Raw genomic sequence first — 12,092 nt, forward strand, 5'->3', positions numbered from 1 at the left:
TGTGCACAGCATCGACAATCTACAAAACAACAACCACTCTGTCGTCCAGGACGTTCCTCATCATTGGTGCTGAAGTGGCCCATTTTAAATTTGGCAACCCAGTTCTTAACTGTGGAACGTGAAGGGCATTGATCCCCCAATGTCTGCGACATATTACTATGAATATCCTTCATGGACTTTCCTTGCAGAAACAAAACATTTATCACTCCTCTGCTCTCAGTTGCTGTGAATATCACATTAGACTCCGCCATTTTGTTTTCCTGTGCACGTAGAACACTGTTGCAATAAGCAACAAACATAACATTTTGAAAAAAATACATCTCTGGCAAAAATTAAGTGACCACTGCAAATTGTCAGTTTTTCTGATTTTTCTCTTTATCGTTATATTTTTGAGTAGAATGTAAATTGTTTTTATATTCTATAAACTACTGGAAACATGTCTCCGAATTTCCAAGCAATAAATGTTGTATTTATTTTCTGAAAATGAGAGATCATCAAGATAACAAAAAATGGCATTGCTTTCAGACTTCAAATAATGCAAAGAAAACAAGTTCAGAATCATTTTGAATAACAATACTAATAATGTTTTAACTCAGGAAGAGTTCAGAAATCAATATTTTGTGAAATAACTATGATTTTTAATCACAGCTTTCATGCGTCTCGGTATGCTTACCATCAGTCTTTCACACTGGTTTTGGGTGACCTTATGCCACTCCTGGTGCAAAATGTTAGGCTTGTGACTATCCATCTTCCTCTTGATTACATTCCAGAGGTTTTCAATGGGGTTCAGTACTGGCGATTGGGCTGGCCATGACAGGGTTTTTGATGTGGTGGTCCTTTAATGCACACATCGATTAGCCTAGCTGTGTGGCATGGTGCATTGTCCTGCTGGAAAAACCAGGCTTCAGAGTTGGGGAACATTGTCTGAGCAAAAGGAAACAACTGTTTTTCCAGGATAACCTTGTATGCGGCTTGATTTATATGTCCTTCGCAAAGTGAAGGACGTATGAATCAAGCTGCATAAAAGGTTATCCTGTAAAAGCAGTTGCTTCCTTATGCTCAGGCAATGTTCCCCAACTCTGAGGACTCGTTTTCCCAGCAGGACAATGCGCCATGTCACACAGCTAGGTTAATCAATGTGTGGATGAAGGACCACCACATCAAAACCCTGTCATGGCCAGCCCAATCTCCAGACCTGAACCCCATTGAAAACCTCCGTAATGTAGTCAAAAGGAAGATGGATAGTCATAAGCCATCAAACAAAGAAGAACTGCTTAAATTTTTGCACCAGGAGTGGCATAAGATCACCCAAAAGCAGTGTGAAAGACTGGTGGAAAGCATGCCAAGACGCATGAAAACTGTGATGAAAAATCATAGTTATTCCACAAAATATTGATTTCTGAACTCATTATTAGTATTGTTGTTTCTAAATGATTATGAACTTTGCATTATTTGAGGTCTGAAATGAAATCAATGCATTTTTTTTGTTATTTTGACCATTTCTCATTTTCAGAAAATAAATACAAATTTTATTGCTTGGAAATTCAGAGACATGTTGACTGTAGTTTGTAGAATAAAAGAACAATTTACATTTTACTCAAAAATATACCTGTAAAGAGAAAAATCAGAAAAACTGACAATTTTGAAGTGGTCTCTTAATTTTTGCCAGACCTGTATATTAGACACATAAGGCTTTCATGTGATGTAACATTCGTTACCATGGAAACAAAAAAGATCGCAAAGCCAAACGCTTATCAGCAACCCCTCGTACAATTTTATGAAGTATATATATTTCCCTGTCAGTTAAAGTCATAGTAGTCATTTATTACATCAGGAGAAAATTGTGATGATAATGTATGTATTGGGCTGAAGTAGAAACACTGTGCATGTTTTGTGTTTGCATACATTTTTAGCTTCTGCATGAATATTTGCAGATTTAGAAAATCTGGAATAATATGAAAAAATATAAGCAACAAATTGTCCTCTAATGACATAAAAAACAAAATCTACTCCATTCTTATTGCATTTTTAGCTACAGTAATGTGAAAAAGTGTTTGCCCCCTTCCTGATTTCTTATTCATTTGCATGTTTGTCTTAAGGTACCGTCACACATAACGAGATCGCTAGCGAGATCGCTGCTGAGTCACAGTTTCTGTGACGTAGTAGCAATCTCGTTATGTGTGACATCTACCAGCGATCAGGCCCCTGCTGTGAGATCGCTAGTAGTTGCAGAGTGGTCCAGGCCATTTTTTTCAAAGGCGATGTCCTGCTGGCCAGGACACATCGCTGTGTTTGACACTGTGTGACAGTGTCACAGTGACTGCTGAGATCGTTATACAGGTCGCTACTGCGACCTGTATCGTTCCTGCATCGTTGGTAATGTCTGACTGTGTGACATTTCACCAGCGACCTCCCAGCGACTTACCTGCAATCCCTATCAGGTCGCCTCGTTTTCGGGATCGCTGGTAAGTCGTTGAGTGTGACTGGGCCTTAAGGCCACGTCACACTAAGCAACATCGCTAGCAACATCGCTAGCAACATCGCTGCTAACGATCAACTTTTGTGACGTTGCTAGCGATGTTGCTGTGTGTGACATCCAGCAACAACCTGGCCCCTGCTGTGAGGTCGTTGGCTGTTGCTGAATGTCCTGGGCCATTTTTTAGTTGTTGCTGTCCCGCTGTGAAGCACAGATCGCTGTGTGTGACAGCGAGACAGCAACAACTAAATGTGCAGGCAGCAGGAGCCGGCTTCTGCGGACACTGGTAACCACGGTAAACATCGGGTAACCAAGAAGCCCTGTCCTTGGTTACCCGATATTTACCTTCGTTACCAGCCTCCTCGGCTCTCACTGTCAGTGCCGGCTCCTGCTCCTTGCACATCTAGCTGCAGCACACATCGGGTAATTAACCCCATGTGTGCTGTAACTAGGAGAGCAGGGAGCCAGCACTAAGCAGTGTGCGCGGCTCCCTGCTCTCTGCACATGTAGCTACAGCACACATCGGGTAATTAACCCAATGTGTGGTTTGGTTGGTTACCCGATATTTACCTTAGTTACCAAGCGCAGCATCTTCCACGCGGCGCTGCTGGCTGGGGGCTGGTCACTGGTTGCTGGTGAGCTCACCAGCAACTCGTGTAGCGACGCTCCAGCGATCCCTGCCAGGTCAGGTTGCTGGTGGGATCGCTGGAGCGTCGCAGTCTGACATCTCACCAGCAACCTCCTAGCAACTTACCAGCGATCCCTATCAGGTTGGATCGTTGTTGGGATCGCTGGTAAGTTGTTTAGTGTGACTGGGCCTTTACTTAAATGTTTCAGGTCACCAAACAAATGTAAATATTAGACAAAAATAACACAACTAAACACAGAATACAGTTTATAGATGAAGGTCTTTATTATTAAGGAAAACGAAATCCAAACCTACAGGGCCCTTTGTGAAAGTGTTTGCTCCCCTCTCTTTAAAACATAAATTAACTGAGGTTTAATCACACATTTCGGAAGCTGAGGTCAATGTTCCTAGCCACACTTAGGCCTGATTATTGCCACATCTGTTCTCAATCAAGAAATCAATTAAATGTGATCTGCTTGACAAAGTGAAGTAGACTAAAAGATCCTCAAAAGGTAGACATCATGCTGCAATCCAAAGAAATTCAGGAACAACTGAGAAACGAAATAATTGATATTTTTCAGTTTGGAAAAAGGTTATAAAGCAATTTCTAAAACTTTGGGACTCAAACATTCCACAGTGACAGTCATTATCCATAAATGGCAAAAACATGAAACAGTGGTGAACCTTCCCAGGAGTGGCCAGTCGACCAAAATGTCTCCAAGAGACAAGCGACAACTCACCAGAGAGGTCACAAAAGAACCCCACAACAACATCCAAAGAACTGCAGACCTCATTTAAAAGGGAATCTGTCAATCTGTCAGCAGTTTTTTTGCTATGACTGCTGAGGACACATGATGTAGGGGGTTATAAAACAAAAAGCAACTAGGCCTCTCATCTGCATGTGCGCTGTTGTTTACGTAAACTGATTGCTTTATTACCCTGTCATTAACATTACTTAGGTAAGGGCAGAATAGACACCATATCAACCAATATATAGATATCTACACCCTAAACTGGAATTTAGATAACGAGAGAACTGAAGGGTAGAGTAGTCATGGTCCTATACGTGACCACATAATCAAAAATGAATCATAAACAATTTCTTGCAAAAATATAGAAATTATTTATTACATGATCAAAGTACAAGTAATATACAGAGACAAGGATAAAGGATCAATAATTTATCAGGTTTTGCAAGACGTTATCCTGTCATTAACATTGCAGAATTAGAAGTGCACTGCGAAGAGAAGTTTGACACTCCCCCTGCTGTGATTGACACCTCAAAGTCAATGCACAATCTCTATTGAAAGCCTGGTGTGGGTGGGACAGCTCTGACAGGTCTCCCAGATCAGCTACATGCTTGAAACCCAATTCTTTGAGTACTGGGTGTAGCTGTTCCTCCCGTAATCTATGTGATACACCATTGTTTTCAAATCTCCTTGCTTGCATTATGTTGCTGTCAGATGAGGTAGCAAAAACCTGCTGACAGATTCCCTTAAGGTGAGAGTTCATGACTCCCCCATAAGAAAAAGACTGGACAAAAATGACCTGCATGGCAGAGTTCCAAGAGGGAAACCAATGCTGAGCAAAAAGAACATAAAGGTTCTTCTCATTTTTGCCAAAAAACATCTTGATGATTCCCAAGACTTTAGGAGAATACTCTGTGGGCTGATGAGACATGCATGTCCCATTACATCTGGCACAGAATTAACACACCATTTCAGAAAAGGAACATTATACCAACAGTTAAATATGGTGATGGTAGTGTGATGGTCTGTGGCTGTTTTGCTGCTTCAGGACCTAGAAGACTTGCTGTGGTAAATGGAACCATGAATTCTGCGGTCTACAAAAAAATATTGATGGAGAATGTCTGGCAATCTATTTGTGACCTCAAGCTGAAGTGCACCTGGTTTATGCAGCAGCACAATGATCCAAAACACACTAAGTCCACCTCTGAATGCCTTAAGAAAAATAAAATTAAGACTTTGGAGTAGCCTAGTGAAAAGTCCTTGCCTTTAATCCAAATGAGATGCTGTGGCATGACCTTAAAAAGGCGGTTCATGCTCAGAAACCATTCAATGTGGCTGAATTACAACAATTCTGCACAGATGAGTGGCCAATATTCCTCAAGAGTATTGTAAAAGACTCCTTGCCAGTTATCACAAACACTTAATTGCAGTTGTTGCGGCTAAGGGTATCCCAACCAGTTATTAGGTTTGGGGGGCAATCACTTTTTCACACAGGCCCTGTAGGCTTGAATTTCTTTTCCCCTCAATAATAAAGACTTTCATTTATATACTGCATTTTGTGTTTACTTGTGTTATATTTGTTTAATAATTACATTTGTTTTGTGATCTGAAACATGTAAGTGTGACAAACATGTAAAAGAATAAGAAATTAGGAAGGGGCAAACACTTTTTCATACCACTGTACCTATAATATGTGTTGTATACTGTATACTACTATGAAGGTGTTGTTAGGTTTATTTCATACATTTTATAGTATGTGTGCAACTTTGGTTATCAGCAAGTAGAAGCCTTCTGTGCTGATCTGGACACATTACATGGCTATGTCTGCTTCAGTAGAGAGGCTAGCCAATTCTTAACTATTTATAGAGAGAAACCTCCGAATCGAGTAGCAGATAGAATTGACTTACTAGAGCTGGATTAGCTCCTTCACAATGGGCCATTTTCTGTTTTTGGCTTTTCTGTTTTTTTCTACCCTTCTTCCTAGAGCTATAAATTTTATTTTTCTGTCCACAAAGACCGTCATGTTTTTTTGCAAGATGAGATGTACTTGTGAATGACAGCATTCATGTTACCACAGAGCGTACTGTAAAACAGGGAAAAAATCCAAATGTGGAAAAATTTAAAAAAAAAACAAAACAGAATTTTAACTTTTTTTTTTTTGGAAATTGCTTTTTACGGTGTACATTTTGTGGTAAAAATGATCTCGCAATATAATTCTGCTCATCAGTACAATTATGATGATGCCAAACATGTCCAGTTTTTTGTTTTTTTTATTATTTTACCGGTAAAAAAAATAAATCAGAAGTTAAAAAAAACCCCCATAGACATTGGGGTGGTTTTGTCGCAATTTTCCAAGACCCGTAACGGTTTCATTTTTCGGTCAATGGAGCCGTACGATGGCTTATTTTTTTTGCGTACTGAGATGACGTTTTTATTGATACCATTTTGGGATAGAGATGACATTTTGATCACTTGTTACAGCATTTCTTTGTAGTCTATACATCATTGGTAATGTATTGCCTGCGAGCCGCATTATGCTGATCTGATCAGCAGACATATGCAGCTAACATGCATGGGTGCATCTCTGATCCACCCATGCCTGTTAACCCCTTAGATCGCACTCTTACAATGCGATCTAAAGCGCTCTGGTGGTGATCAAGCTACTTCCCGCTGCCATCAGCGGCCACGTGATGCGTTCACGGGGCACCAATAGGTAGGTATGGCAGCGTGAGGTCAGATGATGACCATGATGTGTTTCCTGTGAATGCTGGCAGAGCGCCGACACTCACAGGAACACAGCATTTATGCTGAAGTATCGCTCTGATCAGGAGAAGCAATCAGATAGTACAGGCATAAAATCCCCTAGGGGGACTGTTAAAATCATAAAAAATGTAAAACAATCACCTCCCATTTGCCCCATTGAAAATAAAGTAATAATAATAAGAAAAATGTACACATATTTGGTATCACCGCATTCAGAAATACCCGATCTATCAACATATAAAATAAATTCATCTGATCAGTAAATGGCATAGCGAGAAAAAAAACAAAACAAAACTCAAGAATTAAATTTTTCTTGATCACGCAACATTGCATTAAAATGCAAAAACCGACAATCGAAACGGCGCATTTATCAAAAAATAGCATGATTAAAAACAAGCTCCATATCCTGAAAAATGAAAACAATATGGGTCTCGGAAAATGGCGACAAAAGCACAATTCTTTTTTTTTTTTTAAACAAACGTCTGAATTTTTTGTCATCGCTTACATAAAAGTAAAATTCTATATGTTTGGCATCTACAAACTTGAACTGAGCTGGGGAATTATAATGCTGGGTCCGTTTTACCAATTATTGAACATGGTAAATAAACCCTCCTTTTTTTGCAATTTCACCGCACTTTGAATTTTTTTTCCCAATTTCCAGTAAAATGTGTGGCATAATGAATGGTGGTGTTCAAAAGTATAACCTGTCCTGCAACAAACAAGCCCTCATATGGCTATATGGGTGGAAAAATAAAAAAGTTATGGCTCTTGGAAGAAAGAGAGGAAAAAATGAAAACGAAAAATGGATAATCGCCCTGGGGTGAAGGGATTAAAAGTACCCATAGTGGACTGTAACCTGCGATCAGATCGTTTGATTGCTCATTCTATATACAGCAATGCTGTAGCGTTGCTGTATATAGCAGAAATCACAGTCTCCTTTAAATCCCGGCCACAGACAGGGTTTGCTGCTTTGATAAAATACGGAGGTCTTCAGACCACCTGCTGTCATAGCAACTCCTCGGCGATCACGTCACAGGTGTGCAGGCGAGAGAATAAAATCCCCCTGTCTGAGTTTGACAGTGGAATTTAACAGGTTAACAATCGCGGGCAGAACTTCGCTCCACCCCCAATTGTAACACGCAGCCATAACCTGCATTGTGTGGGGCAAGCTCACCCCATGAGCTCGCTTCCGACGTGCGCCATACATGTTCCATGGATGTTGTGAAGGAATTTATGTCCTCTTTTCAACTGTGTTGCCCCCTAATAGTATATTGCTCCAGTGCAGAACATGATAGCTGATTGACGGGCATGTGACTAAACTTGTTAGCGGCCAATAACACTGTGCATGGCATTAAAAGCGAACACATGCACAATGCTATGTGCAGCATTATTTAATGTACAATGCTGATAGGCCAGTCTGATCACATGGACCATATTTTGGATAATTATTCTCGACTGAGCAGCAACAGTTTTTAAAAGAGGTCGTAAATGCTTTACAGTTTTAGTTTTTACTCCATTAAATGGAGGTTTGTTGCACATTTCTAGAAATTATTAAAAAGTGTCTGTCTGTTTCTTCTTCTACAAAGGTGTGTGCCCATGTGCATTGTTTTTCCTTTTTATTCATAGGTTCTCTTTCACAATCCGAGTGCAGTAGTCCAAGCCTTGTCAGCCCGCCTCATTCTCCCCTTAATTTAGAAATGTCGTCGTTTGCAAGTAGCCAGTCACAAAATTCTATTGCCAGCTTGCCTAGAATTTCTGTCAGCACTGTACCCATGGCGGATCGCAGGAAAGACAGGTAAAATGAATTATTTTTGTGTAACTAATTATAAATCTCTATATAATTGTACAGGTATTCTAGGCATAAAGTATTGACAGCCTGTGTGCACACGGTGCGTTTTTTAACACCGTTTGTCTTGGAGATTTTCACAAATCTGCTATGATATCCTTGTGCCAGCAAAATCTATGAGAATTCTGAAGTGTTGTGCACATTCAGGATTTATTCCTTGTGGATTTTGTAGAAGCATGTTAATTCTTTTTGTGTTTTTTTCAATTGAAAGCAATGAAGAAAAACATAAAATAACTGCATCAAATCGTGGCAAAAATGCACATTTTTTTTTCAGCCAGAACATGCAGATTTGGTGTAGATTGTCTGCAACCAAATCTGCAACGAGTGCACATAGCCTGACTGTTTCATTACAAAATGTTAGGTAGCAGAACCAATTATTTTTATTGGATTAATTTAGCCATAATAATTGACTTGGACAGATATATTTACAAAAGGATATATTAGACCTATTGTGTCAGATTAAGTTGCAATATGTTGTAGTTGTCATATTATTTAATTAAAAATTTTCATCCACATCAATGGAAGATGCAGAAGTCCTTGGCTATAGCCGTTGCCACTAGCAAGTGTGCACTTAGTATCTAAGTGTCAGCCTCTCTTACTAGCTGTACCCCTCCTGCAGACCCTGAGCTGATTAGCTGACTTCGTTTTAGCATGATGCCCTTAAGATGTAGGCCTCCATGATGTTGCAGGACTCTACTACTTAATTTTCCTTTCTAACTAGGAAATGAGGGACAATGTAATCTGACTGCTTAAATGGTCAGAAAGAACAATTTTGAATCTTCACACTGTTGCTTCCTCAACCAAGAAATCTATATTATTGAAAATTAAAATTAGAAATTGCTTGATTAAAAAAAAGAAGACAAGTGGAACAGGGCAGCCAAGATTCTGTACTTCTGCAAGCCATGGAATCACACAAAGCTTATGCCTGCTCGCCCCAATATTTCAGCATATTCTCTTGACCGATTGTCAATTGCTGAAATGGTTGACCCTAAACCACCCTCACCTCCTCCTCCAAACACTGACAGTACCACATGAAGCATAGAAAGAGTCCCCCTAATGCACCACCATTGCCTCCCTTCCCTTCTTTCTGTACACTTAACTTCCATCGGTGGCTTAGCTGAAGATATGTTAGCCCCTATCTTCCAGGAGCAAACACTCCTTGTCTCCTCACGTGTTTTTCATCTTATCATCCTGCTTCTTCTGATGCTTTTTCCTTTATTTTCTGCAGACTTTGACCGGTTGGTCTCAAAAATCGAGTCCAGTTATTCCACGGCTAAGGCTACAACTTTGAGACTCAGATTGCAGACACTAGTCTTGGAGCACAGGGATATTTTGCAGCTCTCTTGGTTTCTGTAGCCTTAGCACATATTTTTTTCTATGCCCACTCCTTTTTTGTCAAACAAAGTGGATTAAATTAATGTTCTCAAGTTGCCTATTGAGCAGCTCCTTGTTCTGAAGTCTCTTTGCTTCCTTGTTGTCTGTTAAGGCCCCTTTACACACTGAGACTTTCTAGCGATCCCACCAGCGATACCCACCTGGCCGGGATCGCTACAAAGTCTCTGGTGAGTCACTGGTGAGCTGTCAAACAGGCAGACCTTACCAACGACGCAGCAGCGATACGGACCTGCAGAACGACCTAGCTGGTCATTGGGGACGTGTTAAAGCAGCTATTTGAAAGGGAAGTCGCTAACGAAGTTGTTGTAACGGTGTCAAACACACCGATGCTTGCTGCTCAGTGGGAAACAAAGGACCAAAAAATGGTCTTGAAAGATTTGTAGCGATCAGCAACCTCACAGCGGGGGCCAGGTCGCTGATGCGTTTCATACACTGCAATGTCGCTGGGGAGGTCGCTATTGCGTCACAAAACCGGGGACGTTACAGCGATGTCGTTAGTGATGTTGCAGTGTGTAAAGGGGCCTTTAGTGCTTGTTCTGAATCTATACTGTTATCACTATATTTACATAAAGCAATAACAGGGACTTTCAACAAGCATGGGGTTTAGGAGACCTGCTATAGAAAGTGCTGAAGCTGGGTATTGTGATATTGCAGAACTGATAAGAACCCATTCAGGAGCTGAGGGGGAAGGGAGTGGAGCAGCTAACTACTGTACAGAAATCAATGGGTAGCATAGAGATGGCTGGGATTTTAAGAATTAACACCTCTCCTGGAATGTAACTACTGTACAGACGAGGCCAGGCTCTGGTTTCCGATTTCCATGGTAACAAGCTGTACACAATGTAAGATAAAAGCTCTCATTCCAGGAGAATACCGCAAATAAAAAAAACAGCAAGTCAATAGTAAACTTGATTATTCCCATGCTGTGTAACCAAAGGATTTTAATAACATGAGAATACTGCTTTAACGCTCACTCTGGATTGTCTGTGCATAAAGCATATTCAATTTAATGGATCTTTAACCCCTTAACGACCGCGGGCAGTAAAATTACGTCCTAAATGTCATATTGTTACTGCCCGCGGTCCTCCGGCGGCAGCATGCCGCGATCGGCGCACATCTCAGCTGATTTTCACAGCTGAGATGTGTTCCTGCTAGGCACGAGCAGAATCGTTATCTGCTCGTGCCGATTAACCCCTTAAATGGCGCTGTCAATACGTGACAGCGCCATTATAAGCGCGATTGCGGCAAACTTTTACTTACCGCCCGATACCGGAAGTCACGTGACGCGGTCACGTGACTTCCGATAGTTGTCATGGTAGCACAGGGTCATGTGATGACTCCAGTACTACACATGACTTGCTTTCACTTTCGCTGTGCCCGCTGCACAGTGAAAAAGAAAGAGAGTGTATCTGCTGTTTACAGCTGTGTAGCTGTGATCAGCAGATACTGCAGAGCGATCGGATTGCTGATCGCAATAGCCCCCTAGGGGGACTAGTAAAATAAAAAAAAAGTTAAAAAAAGTTTTATAAAATTAAAAAAAAACTAAAAATTCAAATCACCCCCCATTCGCCCCATTGAAAATTAAAGGGTTAAAAAAATAAAAAATATACACACTTTTGGTATCGCCGCGTTCAGAAACGCCCGATCTATCAAAATATAAAATCAATTAATCTGGTCAGTATATGGTGTAGCGGCAAAAAAATTCCAACCGCCAAAACGACGTTTTTTTGTCGCCACAACTTTTGCGCAAAATGCAATAAGAGACGATCAAAACGTAGCATCTGCGCAAAAATGGTACCGTTAAAAACGTCAGCTCGAGACGCAAAAATAAGCTGTCACTGAGCCATAGATCCCGAAAAATGAGAACGCTACAGGTCACGGAATATGGCGTAAAACGTGCGCCACTTTTTTCGGACAAACTTCCGATTTTTTTTTAACCCCTTATATAAAAGTAAACCTATACATGTTTGGTGTCTACGAACTCGCACTGACCTGAGGCATCACACCAACACATCAGTTTTACCATATAGTGAATAAAATATCTCAAAAACCATAGTGCTATCGCACTTTTTTTTGCAATTTTTCTGCATTTGGAATTTTTTTGCCGTTTTCCAGTACACTATATGGTAAAACTGATGGTTTAATTTAAAAGTACAGCTCGTTCCGGAAAAAATGAGCCCTCACATGACCATATTGACTGAAAAATAAAAAAGTTAAGTCTCTCAGAAAAAGAAT

The 12,092-nt window shown here is 40.5% G+C and overlaps 1 protein-coding gene across 5 annotated transcripts in view; it reads left to right on the forward strand.

The window, feature by feature from the left end:
• The window catches only part of DLG5 (discs large MAGUK scaffold protein 5), a 343,229-nt gene that overhangs the window by 243,731 nt on the left and 87,406 nt on the right, over positions 1 to 12,092 (forward strand). For all 5 annotated transcript variants that reach the window (XM_075349077.1, XM_075349073.1, XM_075349078.1 and 2 more), the window contains exon 21: positions 8,243 to 8,411. In XM_075349077.1, coding sequence (XP_075205192.1) covers positions 8,243 to 8,411 — 169 coding nt within the window. The remainder of the gene's footprint in view (positions 1 to 8,242; positions 8,412 to 12,092) is intronic.

The sequence above is a fragment of the Anomaloglossus baeobatrachus genome, chromosome 5 (assembly GCF_048569485.1).
Source record: "Anomaloglossus baeobatrachus isolate aAnoBae1 chromosome 5, aAnoBae1.hap1, whole genome shotgun sequence".
Taxonomy (NCBI): Eukaryota; Metazoa; Chordata; class Amphibia; order Anura; family Aromobatidae; genus Anomaloglossus; species Anomaloglossus baeobatrachus.